The sequence below is a fragment of the Aspergillus multicolor genome (assembly GCF_047715735.1).
Source record: "Aspergillus multicolor strain CBS 133.54 unplaced genomic scaffold BDW74scaffold_1, whole genome shotgun sequence".
Lineage (NCBI taxonomy): Eukaryota > Fungi > Ascomycota > Eurotiomycetes > Eurotiales > Aspergillaceae > Aspergillus > Aspergillus multicolor.
Window position 1 is genome coordinate 2,416,920 of NW_027395952.1, and position 23,427 is coordinate 2,440,346.

The window sequence follows — 23,427 nt, forward strand, 5'->3', positions numbered from 1 at the left end:
GTGTAGTTGGATTCTCGAGCTCGTCAATGTACACGGAAACGCGGTCAATAACTAGATTAATGAAAATACTTTGATTTGATCATAACAACACAAGGGAAACTAATCATACAAGCATCCATACCATATTCTCAAACATAGCCCAAGACGGTATATGGTTGAAAGAACGATACCAAATGCCAATAAGTTCGCTCTATAAACTGCTGTACCCTTCATCTTCTTCCTCCTCGTCTTCTTTCTCGTCTTCTTTCTCGTCTTCTTTCTCGTCTTCTTTCTCGTCTTCTTTCTCGTCTTCTTTCTCGTCTTCTTTCTCGTCTTCTTTCTCGTCTTCTTCCTTCTCTTCTTCCTCTCGTTTTTCTTCTTGCTCTTCCTCGCCCTCCTTACCATCCTCGCGCGCTTTGTATTCAGCATCGGCAATGTCATTGAGAAAATTCTGCAAGCAAAGCTTGAGTTGATTATCCGGTGAGTCCGCATACTTCCCTTTCGAGATCGCAACCCGTTCACGAAGTGCGATGATCTCCCGCTCTTTTGCAGAGACCTTACCACGAAGAGCGTCCATATCGCGTCGAAACTTTGTGCTGAACTTAGCCAGGTTTTGATTAAGCCACTCTTGGTGAACTTCGATTGCCTTTATCTTATTCAGGGCCTTCTTGAGTGCAGGAGTCATACCCTGGTGATTTTCCTCCGACGTGGACACAGTAGCGACGGCATGCTCTTCTGCGTGCTGAGGTTCGGCGATGCTGGTTGCGGGAGAGGTAGCACCGGTCGGCGGAACATTCTCTTTGTCTGAGGTGTCTGAGGTGTCGTCGAGGATTTCGTCTTGAGGCAATTCATCCGAGGCACCAAGCTCCGTATAGGGGGCTTGGGGGACTCGAACCTCGACTTGCGGAGTGGCACGGTAGTTGACAGCATTTTTGTGCGGCGAAATAGGGAGTGTCGTGACTGGGAGACCGCGGTGTGGCTTTTCGGAGCGCTGCTCGCGGTTTGATTTCGAAGACTGTTTTTCTGGTGTGCGACTGGACACAGAGGTATGTTTCGTCTTCTTCTTTTTCTCCGGTGGCATCATGACTTCGTTAAATGGTCCCGAAGCTTGTCGTGAGGCAGTTCGCTTGGCCTTGTTTCCGCTTCTTCGCGATGACGTGCTGGCTTCATGAAAGCTTGATGTGGGGGTGATATCGGCTAGAGGCTGTCCAATATACGGCGCTGTCGAAGAACGGGTGCTCGGGAGCTAACATACATATCGGTTAGCGACGCAAGCAAGTCAGAAGCGCTGAAGCGTGGAACTCGTACACACATAATAGTCCCATCAGCTAGGATGTCTCCCTCCGAAGCGGGACTTGACGTCCTGTGAGCAGAGCTCTGGTTGGCCGGGGCATTTCCGTCCATACTTCGGAGATTCTCCCAGGGGACCCTGTTGCCGTAGAACACTGTTGGCTTTGGAATGCGACGACACGCGGCGCGCTTCGGAGCCAGTATGGGAATTGGGACAAGGCTCGGGAGCAGACCTAGCATTAGAAGCAGGGCTAGGTTCGGGGGCAGACTTGAAATAAGAGCCAGAACGACGCTCAAAGCACTCAGGACATGCACATGGAAAGTCTGTGACTTGAGCCCGAGCACACTCAACGCCAGAAGCACGAGAAGCACTACGGGTACGAGCAAGAGGAGGCGGGAGCTTAAACCGAGGCTGAAGCCCACGATCCTGGCGGCGTCTCTCAACAGCTTCGCTCTTGAGCTTGTTATCCATGCGATCAGGCCAGTCTGCGTTGTTTAAGATCGACTCCAGTTTCTTGCAGATATCCTTTGCGGTCCAGCCTGAGAAATCCGAGTGATCCTTCTAATGTGATCGCTTAAATGTTTACCTCGAAGTGGAAAATGTCTCTTGAGAGAGCAGGAGGAAACTCACGACTTCTTCAGCGAATTCCTCGGGAGACATGTCATCATCATCGTGCATGCCTTCGCGGTGATCAAGAAGCTTGTCTATATCCTCCTTTGGCCAGTCTAGGGGAGGCATTTTGATAGTCCGGGGTAAAAGCCGGTGTAACAGGTCAAGGCAAGTTGAAACTAAAGTCGCAGAAGGGAACAAAGGCACTCACCCGTTCGCGAACGAAAGGTTGAGTGCCAGAATGCAAAGAGCATATAATGCGAGCAGCTGTGATTGACTGGAAGGTGGATGGGATATAAGGAAATCACAGAACGAAGTGGCATTCTCCGCTGAGCCGCAGGCCAAATCTATAGGGCCGGGCTCAGCCTAGCGAGGGCACACACTTTGAAACGACGTTAGAATTGCTGTCCAATGGAGATCCGCGCGTATCTTCCACCCTCTCGGCTCATTGACCAGAGACCATATTTTACAGCCGGCGCGCATGTCACGCGGCCTCGTTGCTGACCCAGCCACAAGATCAGCAGTCAGGACCGACATTGGAACGGGTCCGTCCGGCCGGTGTCCAGTCTTCTATTCTGTAGGCAAAAAATCGTGATTAATACAGCTGGCGAACTAAAAGACCCGTACGAGATGCTAGTCAGAGAATATCAGTCCAATCACATGGCAAAAATCTAAGGAAGCATTCCGGCACTTATGCTAGAACACATTTATGTGGAGAGTGGGGGCGAAAGTTTGTGCCCACATGGTTCGGCCCGTGCCGTCCCGGAATTTGCGGTTAGTTTCTCTTGACCCATGCCACTATCCCCACCACACATCCTTGGCCAGACTCACTTTGGCTGTGTTTTATGAACAGAACCTATCAAGCCACATGAGAGATGAGAGCTGTCAAATATCCCTCGTTGCCATTGATTCCATGGCTAAGCCGGCCTTTGCCGCTTTCAACGCCCATTCCGGCTGCATTAATTGCTTGTATTGAAGGATGGATCGATCATTGTTACTGCATATTCATCATGATATTTACACTGTACCTAGGTAGTAGCTTAGTATAATAAGGAAAAGTTTTCAGTATGACCAGTTTTTGGATTTTCATCCGTACTGGAGTAACGCAACGGACACATCCTAGATCTCCAAAAATCCGCTCTCGGAAAACCGGCCCCCAAAACACCACATGACGCATCTGCGCAAGGTCCGAGTCTAGTTGTCGGATTACGGAAGATCGATTACACTCTACCGGGGATATTAATGTCTCACAATCAAGTTCTTGCGCCACTCAGCAAGAAATAGGATCCTGTGACTCCCGAGCCGCCTCGGAACGCATACAACTTTGCCCAGGCAACAGACTTTCTTTGACACCTCCCAGCCTCTGTTGTTCGAATCTCCCATTTATCTTCCATTTTCGCTTCTGTTACAGAGCTTCAGTCTGGTTACACACGCGCATTACGACCTTTCAGAACAGTGCCGAGTCCAATGTGGACCAACGAGCAGAAGGCAGGGGTCCTCCTCCTGCGAGCCAGCGATCTCACATACGCTGAAATAAAAAAGGTATGTCATGCACCAAGTTCCCTTTTCCCTATATATTCGACCTTCCTCTGTCCTTATGAAAGATCTTTGCCGGTATTGAAACGCCGATTACTGACCACATCGCGATTATTTCTAGATACCGGATTTCCACCCCTGCAGTATCAACGCACTCAAGGTCGGGGTGTTACTCACCACCAGCGGGAAGCAACCCATCATGGTGGGTCGCAACTCTGAGGGCTTGGTTCCGGGCAATCGTGAGGATGCTGCTTCCCCGGCGCGAATTCCCACAAAGCGTCCCGCGGACGCGGAGCACCACGGGGACAGGAAAAGGGTTCATGGAGACGACGATGCAAGCAGTACCACTATGGATGATAGCCTGAGCACTTGTTTGAGGAGCTTCAATTTCGACAAGGAAGACGACAACGATACTCTTGGACCTAATTCGGATAATGATGATTCTTGCACTGAGGACGGGTCTTCTGCTGCCGACGTATCCTCACACCATGCAGTTTGTCCGGTAAGTTCCTTCTCTTTTCCTCTATCATGCCAGTGAGTTCAGCTAATACTTTCTCACGAAGGCTACCGATCTCGGCGAAACACGCCCAAACACGGCCCAAGCTGCTGAGGTCCTCCTCTCTATCCGAGAAAGTTCGTCCACCGAGCGCAGCGCGATTGATCAGCTTCCGACGCAGGGTCCAGCGCAGCATGTGGTGCAGAACTGTCCTCCACCTGTTCTTGATCGCGTCGAGGAGATAGCAACGGCGCCAGTCTCTATCCCTGCCCCGTATCCTCTAACCTGGACCTTCTCTCCACGCGAGCTCCTGCTTGACCCTCTATTCCCTGAAATCCCGCGCGCCAGTGTCCACGATACCTTCACGACTTATCTCCAGCGCATCATCACCGCAGAGATTGATTTCCTTTCTGCAATGTGTCTTGCTGACTATGATAACCTGTGTAACAGGGTTTCCAAAACACGAAACGCCGATGACTTCGGCATTCTCCGCGGCTATGCGCATCTAATAGCCCATTATTACCATGAGCTCATGAGACATGAAAAAGGGGTCAATGAAAGCTTTGACTATACCGTTGCTCACGCGCCGGACGTTAGAAGATTGCACGAGGATATGAAGAAGTTTCATGACAAGGGGATGTGTCTTGTTGAGGGTCATCCCAAGGGTGGACGTGAAAATTGGCCTTTCTGATTCATGTAGATCTTGAGTTGATAACTTGGATGGCTGCGATATCTACCCGTGGCGGGGATTCCTGTTGTAACTATCTTTCTTTCTTCGGGTCATGTATCTTGCAAGCATAGGAGCCTTTCGATAGTAATGTAACTCAGTCACAGCTGTCTTCACAATTGCTGGAACACATTTCGATAACCGTACAATGTAGGTGAGATGAAACTCGCCTTGTAAGTTGATCGATTCCACGACGAGTATGCAGAGCGGCAGTGCTTTTTAATAACGCTATGTTGTACTCGATCACTCAGGAAGCGTACTTTGCAATTCGCTTTCAGGAGTGCTATAGAGTAGGAGCCCGATTGATTGCGCAAAATAAATTCTTGCATCTGCTCGCATTGGGAAAGAAGCAGCAGTCACATGACGGTTCACTGTCAATCTTCACTCGTGCCGCAATGCCTGTCTCCACGGTAACTACAGCAGCCGCCCAGTCGGCTACAAATACCTCACTGACCTTGCAGCGTCCTGGTAGGCAAGTACTCACAGCCTTGAATTCAACTTCTGAGATATGAACCATGACATCAGCAGGAAGCCGATGGACCAAGCAGCAAGCCAGCGAGCTGCTGCGTCTTGCTGATGAAGGCTGCACTTGGGAGGAAATCCAAAGCGTATGTTCGGTTCCAGTCCGGTGTATGTGCGTAGCAAGATCTTGTTTCTGGACCTGACTAACCGTCGCCAAATTATTCTGTAGCGACCTGGATTCGAAGGCCGCACCATCTTTGCAATACGTGGCAAGTGGCAGAGGTTGGAATGGGATCGAGAATACCAGTTGGAAAGCAGCGAGAATGGCAATCCGGAGAAGGAGGAAGACAGCCGACGGGCTATCACCAACTCAAAGCGCCCCGCAGGCCATGAGCTACCGGCACCAGAAACAAAAAAGATCCGCAGAAACAAAACTTCCCGCACTGCGCAGAGCGGTAGTTCCTGGCCCATAAAAGAAGAAGCCGATGTGGAATACGAGCCTTCTGATATCTGGGCTGGAGATATCGATTGTAATGGCAATACTCGTCGGGTAAGTCGCGCAGAGGTGTTCTTTTCTGTCCCCGTTATCTTGCTGACTACGTCGCCTCAAGTTCCTTCATCGTAAACAACCCTCACCTACGACTTCACCTTCCCGATTGGCTACGAGTGCTTCTTCCGATGATACAGTTGACCGACCTTATGGTGAACTTGGTATCCATGAGCGGCTTGAGGAGCCGATGTACCATGTCGGCCCCTACCGAACGGGTATTGCGCCACCAAGACCGGGGGATCTGACAGAGCTATCCTGCAAAAGAGCGGCAGAGGCGTCTGCGAGGGAAGTGGCTAGCGGAGAGAGAACGGAGCTCTTGCAAGGCTTAAATGCATCGCTCAAGGAAATTTGAAAACCAGAGCCAACGCGATCTGCTATTGATACCGCTACCTCCAGTCTGTTGGGAAAATCATCGAACGAACCTGCAATTTACACCCAGCACGATGTGACAGATCTCATTGAGGGGGTAAGGGCTGAATTTCGAAATGTGCTCTCTCAAGTGACTCTGCAGTGGGCATTGAGAGCCGCATCATCATGCGCTCAGGAAGACCTGGGGACGCTTACGACAGCCGGAGTGCAAACGGCAGATACAATGCTTGGTACAAAGACGGCGAGGCCACATCAAACCTTTTTCCGGCCCCAAACTAGACAATTTGCAGACGAAGCCTTCTACCGAAACCTTCCTCGAATAAATGCCGACCATTTTGAGCAAGTTGCGACGCCATCTCAGAATGCCGTGATGTCTCAAGACGGAAGCTGGCGAGTTCAGGAAGGGCCCTCCGCGCCAGATCAGACAGGGCAGGAACCGATATGTGATCAGATGCCCCAAGCCTTGACATCTCAGCCTTGGAAGACAGACAGCAGTAGCATGATTGATACGAAGCCACCAGTTTCAGGTATCCTAACAGATCAAGCGCACTTAGATTTGTCAGAGCCAGTTCCAGAATCCTCACCTGGCGCCAACATCATGAACGGAATTGGAAAACACGAAGGTCACCAGCAATTCCCGCTTACTTCAACGCCTTTGCTAATCACGGTTCCCCGCGTGGACATCAACGACCTTCTGAAAGCCAGCCAGGTACCAATGCTCGTCGTCAACCTCTTCTTATATAACTCGATGGCCATGACAGATTACCTAGCAGTGTATGAATGCCTCCGAAATACATCTAAACAGCAGAACATCAACCGGAACAGTTTCACATCCCAAATCATGACACTGCGGCATTGTGTCGTCGGGCTCAAAAAACATGTTGCGGAGATTGTATCGCCTGGCAGGGGGGAACGAGAGTACTTGCTCACGCACACCGAGGAAGTGCAAAGCCTATTCGACGCGTTGCTGACGTATCATGAAGAAGGGCACTGCATGGTGGAGGGACATTTTAAGGGAATCATGCAAGTTCGCCGGTGAGACTGTATAGATTCCACACCTGCACGTCGAGGTCGACGTAGTTTATACAGAGAAAATGATGAGGGTCGATGGTGCTTTGCTGGGTTTGGGATGCCGCATGTTTTTTGATCTAGATATTTACGCTATGAAACTTAATGAATGTCATTAACCACTGCGCAGCAGCTCCGTTTTATTTAGGGTAAAGTAGCTGGCTCCCGGGAACTACCTTAACGGCGAGGCGTAAGGTCTTGGATCAGCCATTGTAGACTTCTTGTGCTCAATAATCAATTCTATTGGAAAGGAGCCAAATGATGGAAGGTTGAAGCGCCAATATGTAAAGCCGACCAGGTACAATACACAGGTAACCAGAACCGATAATAGACCTACTCATATCGTAACCAGGCCTGGGCGTCCAAAAAAACCACAAAGAACATTGTTCGCTAACTCCCGATTCCTGAACCAGACCGGGGTTCATGGCCTTCTGCTTAAACCTAAGCAGAATGTCCCTCGCAATCTCACCAATAGCCAATGCAATGATATCAGCCACAGCAAGATCAGTGAGCCTCTACCCCTGCCCATGCAGCTGTTGATGGGTAACAACTGTGAGTTCAATGATCTTTTTCGTCAAGCGTTAGACGCACATCGCGAATCTCAGCACGTACGTCGCGAATCTCGTTGCGAACCTCAGCACGCATGTTGCTGATATCATCACACAGACTGCAAATCATATCCACTAATACCTGATCATTCCGATTGCCAGGCAAGCGATGTTCCTTGGGCGGGCTCGAAATATGTTCAGCAACCGGTCCCCGTATCACCGAAAGATTAACGTCCGCCGAAAACCTGCCCAAAGTACTGATCAAAGATGGCAAGGGCCCCGTTTGTTTCGGGAGATCTACTAGCTGCGAGATTGGAGGAAGTTGCTCGTTTGTCTGACGTGGTGCCGATGTTGACTCGGTACATTATCTCCAATGGGTGGCACCATAGCACTTTCGAGGGAGGTATTAGCAAGGAGGAGCAAGCGATTTAGGTGTAACGAGGGCGGACTTCGATGTCGGCCACTGGACTTAGAGAAGTGAACTGTTAGCATTCAAAGTCTTCTTTGAATCGAGAAAGATGGTGCGTTCGTACAGGCCATATTCTTCTGCATCCCCCCGAGAGTCGGGGTCAGGATTGCGGCGTTTGGGCGGGGGACGGGCCGCTGCAGGTTGAGTCAAAAGCTCGTCTGCAGCTTTACGCTTGCCCGGGACACCAGACACGGAATGTGAGGGGTGGGGTTGGGCATCCTTGCTACCCGATGTGGTTCCAGGTCCTGAGGGAGGCGGACCGGATTCTGCTTCCATTTCTCCCAAGTTTATCCAGCGAGCTTTCGTGTTGCGGCGACCCTTAAATTCCCTTTCGGCGGCTTCCTATCACAAGACGAAACACAAGCTAGAGAGATGGGGGAAAAGATGGAGAGAACGTGGTCGAGTTATCAAGTGGTGGTAAGAAAATACAAGCAGGCAGCTGATGATGGAACAAACATGAACGAGGTCCAGCTACTCCGATTGGTTACCTTGTCGCTTAAATCGAACATGGCTGTCGCAAAGTAGGCACCTTCAGACAGCCTCTCAGGACTAACCGGCTCCTTCCCTCGACCCGTATATCTTGCTTATGAATGCACTAAGCTCATAGAGGAGGTATGTCTGCTCGCTTTCTAGCGATGTTCGTTTCCGTTGTTTTCCATATATATTAGGAATTAGTACTGTTTGAATGAATTATGCCAGCGCTTAGCCGGTCACTCTACCTTTCTAAGATGAGAGATGGAATATGCAGTAATTGTCGGTAGATAAAAGAAAAGCACCTAGTGATATCATACGCAAGCTCTATCGGGTACGATTGAACTTGAATGTCCGTCTATAATATGCCAATAAACCGATAATATCCAAAGAAAAACCCCGCACTATATGGCTAGATGGCCTCGGGGCTATCCAACCCCTCCCAGTCGGCGGGCGTATCGATATGGCCGAGAATAATTCTGGGTCTAGGGAGCTCCTCGACCGACCCCTCTATTAGCCTCGGGTCCACGGGGAACATATTCGTCGTATAATTCCTCTCTTCTACATTAGAATAGATGTCCAAGCCTCCTAGCTCTTGACCACCCATTTGCACTTCGCTAGGAACGTTCGACCTTCCAAGATCTCCGAGGTCGAGCTCGCCGTTGGACATCCGCCGGAGGTTCACCAGAGTACGCTCCATAGGCTTCGAACTCTTGGAGAGTCTCTCTAGTTATAGTATCTGTTTTCACCAATTGAGTTCCGGTCGAATAGTCCAGCAGCGCCGAAATCCTGGGCTCGCGGCAAGGAAGTTCCAGATGCTCAGGCTCTGAGGGAGAATCCACCAATTCATCGGGAGTCAATGAGGATGCTGCAGGTGTTGAGCGGCCTGCTGCTGAAGAATGTGGTGTCTTGGCAGAATTGGATGACAGAGAGGTCAAACCATGTGCGAGAGGGGGTAGGGGCAGGGCCTCATTTGCGTGTAACGATGCGGAACCATCAGACAATGCTCCTGTCTAGTCCCGTTGGGGCTGATGTCCGTCCATTTCGGTCTGGATAGGAGAAATGTTAGTGATAAAATCAAACAAGCATGGATCTGGAGGACTCTTAGCATTCATACAGGTATTGTATAATTAGTGCTAACACGGTGGTGGCTCGGGGCGGCACTGCGTGGGCGTCGGTGTCTGGCTGGCCTATCCCTAGTATGTGACACATGCATATAGCGAAGCTTGCTGCAAATAGAGTTCATATTTCGGCCTGGGAGCAGATCGCGGGCTTTCTAGTGCCCCGCGGATTGTCACTTTTAGCAAGGCATGTTCTCTTAAATTGTTGGAGTAGATAATAGCTCCAGAAGGCTCTAGATTATCGCAAAGGTAACTTACTTGAGCGAGTTCGTAGTTCGTGCACTCTGGATAGCGATCTTGCAGAGACTTGAGGATAGCCACTTCTTCCGCAGACCATTTTCCATCTTTTTACCGACTTTCGGCATCTTAGAACGCGCTTTGTCTGCTATGAAAGTGAGTAAGATACTAGGCGACAGAGAGGACAGCACGTAGTCACCTTTGACTGAAATTTTTACTCGGCCAGGGAGCATACGGCAAGTAAGAAGCCTAAGGAGAAGGGGAGGGAAAGAAGACTGGAGCTGCGTTGGTCTAGGTATGTCAGACGCGGGGATGGGGCCGGGGGGAAGTGAACAGCAAAGGAACCAACATTGAAAGCACGTACCGCCACAGGCTAACAACTTTCTATGCTGCCATAGCTGCGGCATTGTTTGACTTCATCCTCACTAGCCACTACCCGCTCTCTTTATCTTCAATTGCCGCCATCTCCGTGGTCGAACTCTTCGTACCTCTATCGGGCAACATAGTCGCTATCAAGGCGCATCCGTCAGGGACATGGTAAGTCAGAAAACGTTCTCCCGCGGCCCGGGGATAAAGCAGAGATACCACCTGGGCAGATGACGGCAATGCCTTGACGGAGGTATTATACTGGTTGTCCTTCTGGTTTCCATCGGCCCAGGACCGATCCTGGTCCCGTCTATGAACGATAGCTCTATTCAGGCTATTGCTAACTCGAGGGAAATAATCATATACCCGTTCTGGGCTAATTAGTAAACTAGCACCTAGCCCTTACGTCACAAAGCAGCTTGCGAGCTTGCGGCTCAGAGGTCTGCACCATGCACAACACAAGGCACACTACGGAGTGCTATTCATGGAGCGAGTGACCCTACCAGCCGGATATCCAGCTCGAGCAGGCGTGAAATAACATAATGTTACTGCTGATACAGAAACCATTCTATTGTCGGGACCCAATTACATTGTGTCCTAAGTGAAGATGAATTCGAAATTCACAATACAATGGGCTTCATCACTCGCAACAATCACTTGCCAAGAGAAAACAACAATGAAGGATTTTCCGTCAATAGAGTGCTCAATCACACGGTTTACTATGGCTGTGAAGGCTGTGGTCACTTCTCTCTGTACACCGCCTCCCTAGAACTATTTAATCCTCTCCTTTGGCCGTCTCGAAGGTGAGACAGTTTCTTACCTGCGCATTCATCCAGCCTTCCCCACGATGCCGGCAACAAAAGAAAGATGGACAAGACAGGGAGAGAAATGGCTTGATATCTTACTGGATAAAGGACTCACGGCACGGGAAATAAGCGAAGTATGTGCTTGATCCAATAGATGATTTCAACCTAGATATCTAGGTCAGCTGATTGTTGGAGATGACCTTCTTACACTGATGCTCGCTAGTGCCCTGGCTTTGAGCGCCGGGCTTTTCGGTCAATCGTCTGCAAGTCGCGGAGTTGAAAACTAAGCAGGGAAGAACAAAACAACTGGGTGGAAAGCGATGATGACAACATTGACGATGGGGATGATGGCGAGTCAGAATACAACGACCAGAAAGACAGCCACGGAACTACTGCTCGTTCGAAGCGTGTGGCGGAAGACAAGCTTCCAGGTCCTAGTAAGAGGCGGCTCTGGAGAGATGCGGGAGATAGATTTGAGGTTCGGGAACAAAGATCAAGAATACGGCGACAATGATGAAGACACTGCATCTGACATATCTGGCGGAGATATCAGCTTTGATGGGACGACTAGGACGGTAAGCCCCGCAAGCGAATGCGTGAGCCCCTTAGTTTAATTCTAAGCCTAATACCTATTTCTGAAGTTCGTCCCTCCCAAGACATCAAGTGGCTCTGTCCCAAACAACGTAGCCAACGTATCAGCCGGAGGTCTTTATATGAGGCTTCCCATAGGTTTCATAAACCAGGTCTACCCCGCTCAAGAGTTGGGAATCACTGCAGGACAGTGGCCAACGAATTTACAATTTCTGAGACAATCCGAAGCAGGTGGACATGTGCTCTTATAATGTTAGATTGCGCTGATGCGGTGCCTGCGGCTTTGACTAGCACTGTGATACCACAAGTCTGCAGAATTCAAACTGGGAAGCTGCCCTTGCAAGCCAATAATCCTGCGCCAATTGGCATACAGGCAAATCAAACAGGGGCCCTACCACAATCGCAACAAGAGGCACCATCTCAAGGTACATGCCTGGCAATTCAAAGAAATATTTTGTAACGAAGATTCCAGCCGCGGAAGCAAATCCTTCAGTGTCGCAATGTGTAGCTGCTATAGAAGCAGCACGACCTACTGCCCACGCAACATCGAAGGTCGCGTCTGCTCAACAGTCAGAGCAACCCAATCGGCAAACCAAGTACTTACAGCCTCAGCAGCTAGATCAGTTAAGCTCTGGAAGTCTCCAAGCAGAACCAGAAAAGCCGTCGACATATCTGTCTGAGGTAAGCTTCTCGGCGACAACAAGAGAATCGGTCGGTACACAGGGTCAAGGCGTGCAGCAGATAGCAGTGCTCCAGGAGCCGGGGCTAGAGCAGCCACCTTCTCAGCATATACCAGCGCCAGGTATACAAGCAGAACACACAACTCAGGGAACCAGAGCTCCTGAACCGCATCAGCGGCCTGCGGGTGCTGCTCGTCCTCCAGTGGCATATCCGGCGCTAGGGCCTGGAGTCCTACGCCGAAGTAAAGAATTCATCTTGTAGAATTGCCAGAAAGGAGCACTTCTTTTCAATCTGAAAGCATGTGTCGACTTGGCCCGGGGCCAACATGACCGGTTGCGGGAGCGCCTACCGGAAGCACAGAGCCAGGAGGAATCCCAACGCATTCTGGCGGCTTTGCAGTGTGCGACTGGTCTTCACACTAAAGTCTTGGAGCACATTAGGAACGCTAAGGCGGATTCGAACTATCTCATTACCCATTCGGAGACAATTAAGGCGATCTTCGACTGTTTGAGCCGGTGAAAGCGCGATTGGGGGGCACATTATCGGGTAAAGACCTGAGTTCTTGAATTAGATTTAAGTTGCGCAAATATGGCTCCTTGATTTTGGTCGAGACAGCACTCTCAGACATAGTCTTGTTTCTTGCAGTATTTGGTGACAGTGCCTTTTTTTTTCTTGCCATATACGGTCTCGCGGGATGGGACTTGACGCTTCTGCTTTGATGTCAATTTTTATTAGAAACTGGAAGAATCAAAAAAACATCTGAGACTCAACCGTCCAAAATCCTTCGTATGCTAGCTGTGTACCAGCACCCTCTTCGAGACTTATTGTATGGCAGATAAACGGTAGAAACTGAAGCACCTGAAGCAAAGTGATAAACATGTAGTCAGGGTAGATGATGATACCGGAAAATCTTCCAGATGTCTACGAGTCTATCCGGTAGGGACCATAGTAGACGCCAGAAACAGTTGCTTTGAAGGTTTGACCTCTTTCCTAATTTCTCCCTCACTCCCCAGCAATCATACAACCAGTGCCTCTCAGCAATCGACCCAATCCCATCTAAGCACTGGGAAAGAACGATTCCTTCTCTTTATTTCCAATCTTTTGCACATTCAACCTCACGTAGTACTCTCCATGTCCCTTCAGGCCGAACAGAATCTACACCAGCAGGCGAGATTGGAGCGCAGAGAGAATGTTTCCAATCCACCGCCAGCTAGGTTCAGTTGGAACTTCGCGAAGTCTTTCTTGGTGAGCCGTCATATATCCCCTCTTGGACACCTTGCTAACTTCGCACATTCTGCATCAATCCAGAAAAGCGTGTCGAAAATCCCGCCCGTTGCGGCCCTATCGCCGAGAAGCTCCGCGTGGCCTTGGAGGCTCGTCTGCCCAACAGGCCACTTCATATTTTGAAATCATATCCTCATCGCTCTGAAGCACTCGCCGGTCGTAAAGAGTGTGAAAGATACCGCTCCGCGCGTGTACAACAAAAGATACCGCCGGCTTCAGCAAGCACGCCGAAGCGCGAGCGCCTTCAATCTTGAGCACTCCAGCAATAAGTTTCTTAGACTATCCAACGCCAAATCGATAGAATAGACACCTTTTCAAGCTTCAAGAGTTGTCGTCGTTTTCTGAGCTCGCTAGAGCCACGGTATCAATCCCTATGTCGAGGTCAACTACTTATCTACCGGCTGAATTAGGGGCGGCCCGATGCAGTTGCTGTATCGCTATCTGAGATATGAGAAACGACCAGGTAGTCCGTCCAGGAATACGAACAGGTATGGATGGATCAACCTTTTCAAGACCTAAAAGTTCTTCGTCACGCGTGATCTTCGCGGTTCAGTGCGACGTCGGCGAAGGACCGTGCTAGACACTAAACAGCTAATTAGAGCATACGTTTACAATTCAAAAATCACATCTGACAGTGATAGGCATGCATACAACAATTATTTCTTCACTTCGTATACCGTTTTCAATAAACATACAAAAGCAATGGTGGGCGACATGTTAGACGCCCTACATCTGATGTCTCTGAGTATTCTGAGGATCTATAAGGACAAGGCCACTGCACGCGTCCCGGGCTTCTCTGACGCGGTCGAGATTGATATACTCGAGATCCAGATGCTTCGCCGTATTGTCAGCGATAGGCTTCTAGGAGCTTATGCCTACGTGACATGAAATCCTGGTTCATTTGTTCGAGGCCCATACACTGCCCCGCCATCTTTGAGAGCATCGGATAGTCTTGATACCTGTTGGGCTTGGGTTGACATTCGTCTAGTGTAAAAGTCAAGCCGCGTCTGTAGCTTGTCAATGTGTTCACTGCAGTCTTTCACTGTTCTTGCAAGGACTTCTTTCTGCTGGACCTCAGCTGCAAGCTTGGCTTCCATGGCTTTGTGCGAGCAAGTAATGCGAAAGACATAATCTTCTAGCGTACCCGCCACGGAATTGCGAACCTGGAAAGAAATGTCTTCTAACTGCGATGCAGTAAGACCTAATTGTCGATTGTCCTTGAGCCGGGTCTCTGAGGCAACAGTTTCGTATCCTCCATCAGTCCGATGCGTTGTTGTCTCTGGCTGGGAGATTTTGTCCACTGACAGATATGTGCTTTCTGTTCTTGCATTCGAGGCAGCGTTAGCGGGTATCACTGGCACCGTTGACTTGGTATGATCAAGGGTAGTTCGCTTCGATTCGGTCAGTGCCAGGCGTTGGCTGTCTAGGTACTTGGTATGAACTGTCAGTGGAAGGATAAATGCTAAAGTTCTGTGAAATCTGGCTAGCTTACTGATATCTTTCGGGCCTCAACTCCTTCAGCTGCCGCTGTCGCGGGGTTTGTGTCCGTAAGATTCGCCGCGTTCCAGTTCTGGCAAGGTCTTTTTACTCTGCGCTGGTTCATAGAGAACTCATCGTCCATGCTGCCATCGTGTGACCTTTTCGTCATCCAGATTTGAGGTTCAATTTCCAAGCCGAAGGGGTCTTGAATCTGCGGCGTTTCTGGGGTATGGTTCACGACATCTTTCTCTTTCGCACTATGGAAATCACGGCTGACTGAGTATGGAATACTCCCCGATATACCGTTCACATTCTCCGAGATTTCGCGATATTTGCCTTTCGAATTGGAGTAGTAACCGGAGCCAGGGGCTGAATCTGGCGTATAGTCGGAATCAGTATCAGATTCGCAGTCAAGAACAGACTCGGCTTCTGATTCATCATCGGACCAGGACTCGGAGGCGGAATCTTCGAGACTATCGACCATGCCCGCGTCCTTAACCGCCCTTGCCGTTGTGGACGTGGAACGTAGCCGGCGCTTCCTGGGTGAATAATCGAACTCTGTAGGTCCCCGCGCATCCGAGCCCTCCGGTAAGACAGCAGCCCACCAGTCTTTGTGACCTTTGAGTACCTTCGTTTTGATTTTTTCTCCCGAGCAATTGTGCCAGCCGACTTTATTCATCATGCTCTTCAGTTTCTTGCTGATGGCGTCCTCGCTTCGGTCAGGGAAATGCTTGGATACTTTCTAACCAAAATCGAGGTGTGAGGGGTCAGTGAGAGAACAAAAATACTGTAGCGGAAAGCGGCAGTTCACTAACCTCCGCGAAGAGTTCCGCGGTCATCTTCTTTGAATACTTCTCACGCAGGCGCAGGAGCCTGACCTCCTCCTCCAATGGCCACTTGCGAATTTTGGAGTATGGTGCTTGCATTTTGTTGTGCTATAGCGGTATGTCCACGAGAACGATGACGGAGACGGTTTCGAATTGGCTCTGATAGCAGTTCCCGTAGGCTCAAACTACTTTTTCGCCGTTGCCGTTTAGTGCGTTTGGGACAATCGATAAAAAGAAGTAGTAAAGGGTCTGAAGGCGCAATGATTGTAGCGATGAAAAATGTTGCGGATCATCACATTCGAATTGCCGGCGGCTTCGAAGCGGGGAAGGTAAAAATGTAGATCCTGGCATTGCCTGATCTGTGGGTGTCGAGGGCTCTGAGGTCAGTAGTCTCATGAAGGGCGGTTGGCGGGTTGGCAGGGTAAACTACCAGTGGTTGAGGGCCGTCCGTTGCTGGGTGGACGCGTTCTTGCCAGTTCTGTTGCAGGAACCAAGGCCAGAAACCTTACACGACTGCTACGTCCGAAAGCATGATAGATATCAAAACTGTCGGAAGCTAGATCCATGACAAAGAGCGAAGCATCCTTACTATGTAATATATGTCTCTCAGATGACGCTGTAGCGACGCTGTTAAAACAACGAGGAAACAAAAAGAGGCGGAGCATGTGGGGTAAAACAGGAGGAAAAAATTTGACCAGTGCCGGGCTCGATCCGGCGACCTTATCGGTGTTAACGATACGTGATAAACCAACTACACTAACCGGCCAATTGTTGAGTAAGCCCATAATTTATTGATTTATAAGGCTATTATATATTCTGAGGTATACTGGCATTCAGGTGTAAAGCGGATCGAGCTTGATACTGCATAAATTATCTTCCCACCTTTCCTATTCGTTGCCTAGCGGTTAAGAGTAAAGATACTCACTCTTCTTTATCACGTTGCCGGTCTTGCGGCGCTGGATGGCTAACCTTCTCAATTCCCTTGCCAATGCCCTTGAATCCGTTGGTTGTCGATATATATTTTTGCACGACAAATTAGAGATCGTGATTTTCGTCCCTCAAAGTTTTTGAGACATACTTATCATTCCGATCTTAGGTGGTCTGCTTATCTAACTGTCTACAAGTCCTACTTGTCTGACTGCGGGGTACTTCTGTACCCGTTGCCAAGTTCCGCATCAATCTGTATAGCTTCATGGAGTATCAGAGTATTATCCTAGTTTCGAGCAACGAACACCCTCATATTAGATAGTTTGCTGTAGTACACTCCTTAGCCTTCTCCAACGCATATTCCATTCATTTTAAATCGTCCTCCGCATGGCAAGCTAGCCGGTTGACAATCGCTCGCTGAATATACCCTGAAACTCTGCAGTCGCTATCGATGCTGCGAGGGGGTGTGGAAATCTGGCGCCCGCATCATGATGTTCAAAATCCAAGTCCCAAGGACGCTTCCGTTTTGGATTGGGTTGTGTATAAGCCGCTGAACTCGTCTTTCTCGGTGGATTCTCTGTGGTGATACGGGTAGTCTTCGGGCGTCTGAGCCGACTTGATCATCCGCGCGCACTAGTATAAAATCCTGGCATCGGTCTCTCAATGATGATAGCCGGACGATATGGCTTACTTGCGCGAGAAATGCAATAAAAGGGCCTCAAAAACTCGATGCAATTGTGAGGCCGTGGTCCTGCTGAATGAGGCAAGCCGGACAGGCTCTGTAAACCACCTCTACTCTAAATTGAATATATTAGTCTCGCCGCCAAGTCATGATATTGAGCACTTAGCTTGTCACCTTTGGTGATGAGCCTTGGTAAAGAGGCGCCGATGGCTTCATGATCATGACGAATTTGTCTAGTACTCGATCAGCAAATGGGAAATGGGCTCTGGCTGGCAAAGAGCTTTTCAACATGGAGCTGGCCCAACAGAAAAGGTTTTTGTTAAGCAGAGGGGTGCAATACTATTGACGTGTATTGCGCCATAGAATGCATCGTCATTGAAGCGACATTAGAGCGCGACTTGGCTAGGGAAACACAACAAACGCCTTGTCTTCGAAAGTGAGCGAGTAAATTCCCTCACCAACGCACCAGCCCACCTCCGTTTGTTTTCTTGCTTCTTCCCCTCTTTTCTTTTTTCCTTCCGAGTTCTTTCCCTTTCTCACTTCTTTCTCTTCAAAATCCCTTCTTTCTCTTCCATTTCTCTTTATCTATCTCCAGAACCATCGCTAGAGATCACGGCCTTCCTTCAATTGACCAAGATAGAGTCAAGGCAAGTACCACTCTTTCAAGTCCTTAAGCCCCATTATGCTTCTCACATACCCTTTACCAGACGCTCGTCGTCCTCTGTTCCCCCTCTCATGACCAACACAAGTGTGTTCCCATCCCACCATCTGTCATCTGCCTGTATCAACACTGACACATTGACCCTCTAGCTATCCATTCGACACTTAATCCAGACGCAATGTCTTGGAATGCAAATGACACCTGGGGAGGTGGTGCTGAAACCACAGCTTCTGGCAACTGGGGAGCTGAGGGAACTGCCGGTGCGGGTGGTAACTGGGGCAGCGATGCCAAAGCTGGAGACACTGACACCTGGGGAGGAGGTGATGCATCTGGTACGTACATCTCTTGTGCTTCGGCTACTTTCCAGCCAAGACCCTGTGTCGCATTCTGAGACCACTTTCCTATGAGTGTTGACTAACGATGCTTTCTAAATAGGCTTCGGCAATGATGAGAATCAGAATCCCGGTGACGACAGAGAGAGAGATAACAAGTGCCGCAAGTGTGTTCTACAGGAGAGAAATACTTCTCTATTGGTAGCTGACTTCATGGTAGCTGCGGTGAAGAAGGTCACTTCGCTCGCGAGTGCCCTGAGCCCCGCAAGCCTCGCGAAGGCATGGCTTGCTTCAAGTGCGGCGAGGAAGGGTAAGTCATGTCTATACTGCTCTTGTCCTTTGCTTACTCCTTCTAGACATACCAAGGCCGAATGCACCAAGCCACGTGTGTTCAAGGGTCCCTGTCGTATTTGCAATCAGGAAGGACACCCTGCAGCCGAGTGCCCGAACCGCCCTCCTGACGTGTGCAAGAACTGCCAGGAAGAAGGTAAGCCAAAGAAACAACCTGATCATCTACCATGAATAACACCACATGATAGGGCACAAGACTGCGGACTGCAAGGCCAACCGCAAGCTCGACCTGAACAAAATCCCTGACATGCTGCCGGAGCAGGCATGGGCAATGCTCAAGAAGGCTAGCGATGATCGCGACCTTGAGGATTTCCGTGAGGTAATACATTCCCAACTTTTCCGTCCACATAATGTTGTCCCTCACCAACAACGGTGGCCCATGCTGACCAAAACCAGGGATTGAAGGTCTATTCAAAGGCTGTTCCTGACGCCGCATTCGCGGATATTGAGACGAAGATGCGTCAAGACTTTTTCAACATCTACCTCATTGCTATGGTATGTGTCGCTGTCTAAGTAAATAAGAATCAAGCCTAACTCTGCACTGATATAGGAGCGAGAGACTGCCGATTGCATCAGCCTGATTGATCTCCAAGGCAAGCTCAACTGCACGTACGTGGTTGGCTTCTTCTACTCCCCCAAACCGCAAAGAGCCAATCTCCGCGAGCGCTGGCCCTCCTCCGTCGAGGAGAATCTCGAGCGCCTCCAAGACGCTGGACTTCCATACGATCGTCAGATCCCTAAGTGTGGAAACTGTGGTGGTAGGTAATCAACACTATGACTCCCAATTTTCGCTAAGGTCTCCAGAAATGGGCCACACTGCCCGAGGATGCAAGGAAGAACGTGCGGTCATTGAGCGTGTCGAAGTCAAGTGCGTCAATTGCAACGAGCCGGGTCACCGTGCTCGTGATTGCCAACAACCTCGCATCGACAAGTTCGCGTGCCGGAACTGCGGGTTCGTTCCCCTGACCTTAACTTTGCAACAGTGGCTGACAACATTAGGTCCTCCGAGCACAAGGCATCTGAGTGCCCTAATCCTAGGTCTGCTGAAGGCGTGGAATGCAAGCGCTGCGGAGAGAGTAAGTCATCTATGGGCTTGCACTTGATTTCTTGCTGACCTTACCCAGTGGGTCATTTCGCAAAGGATTGTCCTCAAAACGACGCCCCTAGGACCTGTCGCAACTGCGGGTGAGTATCAGCCGACATATCAATGGACCTTTGCTAACCTGACAGTTCTGAGGAACACATGGCCCGAGACTGCGACAAGCCTCGAGACGTCTCAACAGTGACTTGCCGTAACTGTGATCAAAGTAAGTCAGGACGGACTTAATGCTCTTTCATCCCACCCTGCGCCTTTTCTTGCTGACCTCCTTCTTCACCACTAGTCGGCCATTTCGGCCGTGACTGCCCTGAGAAGAAAGATTGGTCTAAGATCAAGTGTAACAACTGTGGCGAAAGTAAGTTATTCTACCCCTCTCTCTCGCTGTGTGACCACTGCTAGATTGTTTTCTCTTAATTAGTGGGCCACACTATCAAGCGCTGCCCCCAGGCAGAGTCGAACGACGTTACCGGAGGCGCAGGCGGATTCGGCGGCAACCAAGACAGTTACACCCAGATGGAAACCACCGCAAATGATGGTGGTTGGCCCTCCGGCGGTGATGGCAATGGCTGTTAGCTTTCCTCAGGCAGAGGGTTACAGTACCTCTCAGGCCTCGGCATTCATGTCTTCGTTTTTGTTTTCTTCTCAGTCCAATTCTGCGTTCGCTCAACGCGTCAACACAATGAAAGGCAACCGCAAAGATCAAGTCATGTTGGAGATTTATCTCCGTTTAAGATGTCACTTATGCTGTACCTAATGTCGATTAGTGACCTGCAATCTAAGTGACGTCTTTGTTGCGCATAGCTCTTCCTCCTAATACTCGTCAACTGCAATTTCTCAACGCTGCTGACTGCTTAGGGGACACCATAAGTTCACGACAAAATTGTGCCGCATGCTACGCACTGCTAACCTGAACATACTCCCCAGTGGTGCCACACGTTCTGGATCCATCGCAGATAATGATTTTAGCCACCATACTCCGAGACATTTCGGGGGTTACCTGACATGTCCCCCATTTGGCAATGCAGATGCTACCGCTGAAGTACCCATACCCCGTTCTCCCTGAATGATAGATCTGCATTCCTTCGCCAAAAAAGCTCGAGAGAAACACGACCAGGTTTATGAGGGGCCAAACTAAAACTGCTTGGGAGTGTTGAGGTATATAAATTCCAAAGAGAAAATGCGACGACAAGGCCTTCCATATTGCAATCAATACCATTTCAGCGACCACGGGTACCGAGAACGGTTCCGACATCCGCATAATCCATCAGAGCAACGACCTGGGCCCCTTGAAAGCCCTTAAAGGGGAAGAGTCCCATGGCGCCGCAGCTGGCGGAAGAGGAACCACATTCCCAGTCGTTGGGACCGCCAGAACTCCATGTCTGGGGACTACTCTTCTTCTCGACCAGTAGAGGAGCATCTGCCGCAGTTTCGTGGGCCGCGGGGGCTTCAGCAAAACGTCATCAAAGCCCCCGTCCCTCAACCATCCACCGTCAAGTTGAGGTCGGTAACTGTGCGCTGTCATGGCAATGATAGGTGTCGTCGTTATCTGTTGGTCCGTCGTAAACGGTGCTTTGGTGCGGAGGATGTTTGTTGCTTGGATGCCGTCCATTACGGGCATCGCGGTCTTCGAATACTCCGGTCAGTATGCGTATTTCCCTGAAGGGCATAGAAGCGAGCTGAGAGATCCCTTACATCCATCAGTATAATATCCGGCCGAGGATGTGTTGCCGGTGGCGCAGAGAGATAGTTCAGTGCCTCTTGGCCATTGCTGGCAAACGAGATGGTACAGCCGAGACGGTCGAGGAAGCGCGAGAATATCTTTTGGTTGAAGGCGCTGACTGAAGTTAGTACGTAGCTGAGCACCTCGTGGGAAGCGGTAAAGCTTACTTGTCTTCGGCCACTAGGACATGCATCTTGTCGGGGTCCCATGGAAGCTTGTCTTCGTTGGCGTTTGGGAGATGTGTCGAGACAAAGCGGGGAATGAGGCTGAGGCTTACGCCATAGCGCTCTGATACCTAGGTCCAGTACGGTATCCCCAGTACTCTAGATTACAGCTAGTCCGTATTGGGCGTCTTCTTACTGGGCGTGGCCAACCCATAGTCTGTTGAGCTTTCTACCTTCCTGTCATGTTGCTCCTTTGATTAGAAGTCTTTAACATCTCCTATATAACTCATGAAGGCTGTCACGTCTACTTCGGCTCTCTAGTTTCTACAACCCTACGATGCATCTCCTCGATTTACCTAATGAGTTGCTGCTCTCTATCGGTCACTCTATCGAGTCGGAAGCTGATCTCAACTCGTTTCTGCAATCGTGCAGGCACCTGCACAACGTCTTATTGGAGGACCTTCACCGGAGTAATGCCAAACACCACGGAAGTTTCTGTCTTCACTGGGTAATAGAACTTCGTATGATCGCCACTGCGAAGAAAGCAATTTACTACAGGGTCGATGTCAACGCACCCATGAAATTTCCACACTATTCTTCCATCCGCATTTTGCGTTTCTCTATGCCACCACTACGCCGAGCAGTAGAGAAGGGGTGTAGCGAGATTGTTATTGCTCTCCTGGAGGCGGCAGCCGATGTTGAATCACCACAATCCTCAACTTACTCGCCGTTGGTGGCAGCAGTCGAAGCCGAGCAGGGGTCACTAGAGATTGTAAAAATCTTGTTGAACCACGGTGCAAACATGAACAAAGTCAACGAATTCAAGTTGACTCCTCTACTTGTCGCAGTGTATGAAAAGAAGCCAGAAATTGCTCGGTTCCTCTTGGCTCATGGCGGCGATCCCAATGTGACAGGGAGAGACTCTACACCTCTTGATGCCGCACTCTTCGACGAGGACGAAGAAATTATTATCTTGCTTCAGGAGCATGGTGGCGTGAGGCTTGATAAGCTCCCAGCAGAACTAGAGCTCCCTCTAGGAAATCTAGAGCTCCCATGAGTCCAGGAAAGCCGTTCACTCGTCTATGCTCAACAATCCCGCAAGACCTGCAAATGTTCAGAGAACACTGCAGCGGGAACAGAGCTCAATCATCGTATGTAATCCAGGGTAGAGTTGCTGTTCTTATTCGAGGCCTGTCAATATGCTTACAGTTAGAGTTAGCGAAATGTACCATCTGAGCCTCAATATCCTGAGCTTAGGAGTTTTCGCATTCGGATCATGCTGAGATGAGCAGACGTGGACAAGAATATGGTGCCATGTTGTCTGAGCGGCGGCAGCTCGCGACATAGAATACATACTTGGATATAGATACATCGAAATTCTCTAAGGACTTTTACTGCAACATACTCCCCACGGATGATAAACAATGTATAAATCCCGGGCAGGAGAATATGAGAATGGAAGTAACAGACCTCGGAGTCTCTTTAGAGCCGGCGAGTGTTCTTCTTACCACCAGGAACTGGTCT

At 49.8% G+C, this 23,427-nt stretch overlaps 8 protein-coding genes and 1 non-coding gene across 9 annotated transcripts; 4 read left to right on the forward strand and 5 right to left on the reverse strand.

Annotated features, from left to right (window-relative positions):
* Positions 1-190: 190 nt before the first annotated feature.
* On the reverse strand, positions 191-2,008 carry BDW74DRAFT_172854 (uncharacterized protein; the record flags this gene model as incomplete). The annotated part of the gene is made up of 4 exons (XM_073727673.1): positions 191-1,225; positions 1,288-1,640; positions 1,693-1,831; positions 1,901-2,008. 4 exons carry the CDS (start codon positions 2,006-2,008, stop codon positions 191-193), a joined length of 1,635 nt encoding a protein of 544 aa, XP_073590118.1.
* A 1,606-nt stretch (positions 2,009-3,614) lies between these two features.
* Positions 3,615-4,602, forward strand: BDW74DRAFT_172855 (uncharacterized protein; the record flags this gene model as incomplete). Its single annotated transcript, XM_073727674.1, has 2 exons — positions 3,615-3,917; positions 3,979-4,602. 2 exons carry the CDS (start codon positions 3,615-3,617, stop codon positions 4,600-4,602), a joined length of 927 nt encoding a protein of 308 aa, XP_073590119.1.
* A 551-nt stretch (positions 4,603-5,153) lies between these two features.
* On the forward strand, positions 5,154-7,058 carry BDW74DRAFT_172856 (uncharacterized protein; the record flags this gene model as incomplete). The annotated part of the gene is made up of 4 exons (XM_073727675.1): positions 5,154-5,246; positions 5,330-5,650; positions 5,712-5,865; positions 6,310-7,058. 4 exons carry the CDS (start codon positions 5,154-5,156, stop codon positions 7,056-7,058), a joined length of 1,317 nt encoding a protein of 438 aa, XP_073590120.1.
* A 5,167-nt stretch (positions 7,059-12,225) lies between these two features.
* Positions 12,226-12,585, reverse strand: BDW74DRAFT_172858 (uncharacterized protein; the record flags this gene model as incomplete). The annotated part of the gene is made up of 2 exons (XM_073727676.1): positions 12,226-12,255; positions 12,301-12,585. 2 exons carry the CDS (start codon positions 12,583-12,585, stop codon positions 12,226-12,228), a joined length of 315 nt encoding a protein of 104 aa, XP_073590121.1.
* Positions 12,586-14,536: 1,951 nt separating this feature from the next.
* Positions 14,537-16,066, reverse strand: BDW74DRAFT_172859 (uncharacterized protein; the record flags this gene model as incomplete). Its single annotated transcript, XM_073727677.1, has 3 exons — positions 14,537-15,091; positions 15,154-15,882; positions 15,956-16,066. The coding sequence occupies 3 exons, from the start codon at positions 16,064-16,066 to the stop codon at positions 14,537-14,539; spliced, it is 1,395 nt and encodes a 464-aa protein (XP_073590122.1).
* Positions 16,067-16,658: 592 nt separating this feature from the next.
* BDW74DRAFT_t16 lies at positions 16,659-16,733 on the reverse strand. The gene has a single exon. It is a non-coding gene; the product is annotated as a tRNA-Val (tRNA).
* Positions 16,734-18,111: 1,378 nt separating this feature from the next.
* BDW74DRAFT_7942 (putative zinc knuckle transcription factor (CnjB)) lies at positions 18,112-20,291 on the forward strand. Its single transcript, XM_073733747.1, has 6 exons — positions 18,112-18,569; positions 18,673-18,736; positions 18,790-19,056; positions 19,109-19,239; positions 19,317-19,415; positions 19,471-20,291. Exons 1-6 carry the CDS (start codon positions 18,426-18,428, stop codon positions 19,684-19,686), a joined length of 921 nt encoding a protein of 306 aa, XP_073590123.1. The 5' UTR covers positions 18,112-18,425; the 3' UTR covers positions 19,687-20,291.
* A 737-nt stretch (positions 20,292-21,028) lies between these two features.
* Positions 21,029-21,963, reverse strand: BDW74DRAFT_7958 (response regulator). The gene is made up of 3 exons (XM_073733749.1): positions 21,907-21,963; positions 21,712-21,853; positions 21,029-21,643 (listed from the first exon to the last, which is right to left on the reverse strand). Exons 1-3 carry the CDS (start codon positions 21,930-21,932, stop codon positions 21,284-21,286), a joined length of 528 nt encoding a protein of 175 aa, XP_073590124.1. The 5' UTR covers positions 21,933-21,963; the 3' UTR covers positions 21,029-21,283.
* Positions 21,964-22,104: 141 nt separating this feature from the next.
* On the forward strand, positions 22,105-23,254 carry BDW74DRAFT_142856 (ankyrin repeat domain-containing protein). The gene is made up of 2 exons (XM_073722784.1): positions 22,105-23,068; positions 23,123-23,254. Exon 1 carries the CDS (start codon positions 22,241-22,243, stop codon positions 22,958-22,960), a length of 720 nt encoding a protein of 239 aa, XP_073590125.1. The 5' UTR covers positions 22,105-22,240; the 3' UTR covers positions 22,961-23,068; positions 23,123-23,254.
* The last annotated feature ends 173 nt before the right edge of the window (positions 23,255-23,427 follow it).

Coding starts and splice junctions, on each gene's coding strand:
- BDW74DRAFT_7942 (XM_073733747.1), top strand. CDS start 18,426: ATGCAAATGACACCTGGGGAGGTGGTGCTGAAACCACAGCTTCTGGCA. Junction 19,240..19,316: donor ACCTTGAGGATTTCCGTGAG/GTAATACATTCC, acceptor GACCAAAACCAG/GGATTGAAGGTCTATTCAAA. Junction 19,416..19,470: donor ACATCTACCTCATTGCTATG/GTATGTGTCGCT, acceptor GCACTGATATAG/GAGCGAGAGACTGCCGATTG.
- BDW74DRAFT_7958 (XM_073733749.1), bottom strand. CDS start 21,932: ATGCATGTCCTAGTGGCCGAAGACAA. Junction 21,854..21,906: donor GTCCTAGTGGCCGAAGACAA/GTAAGCTTTACC, acceptor AACTTCAGTCAG/CGCCTTCAACCAAAAGATAT. Junction 21,644..21,711: donor CGGATATTATACTGATGGAT/GTAAGGGATCTC, acceptor GAGTATTCGAAG/ACCGCGATGCCCGTAATGGA.
- BDW74DRAFT_142856 (XM_073722784.1), top strand. CDS start 22,241: ATGCATCTCCTCGATTTACCTAATGAGTTGCTGCTCTCTATCGGTCAC.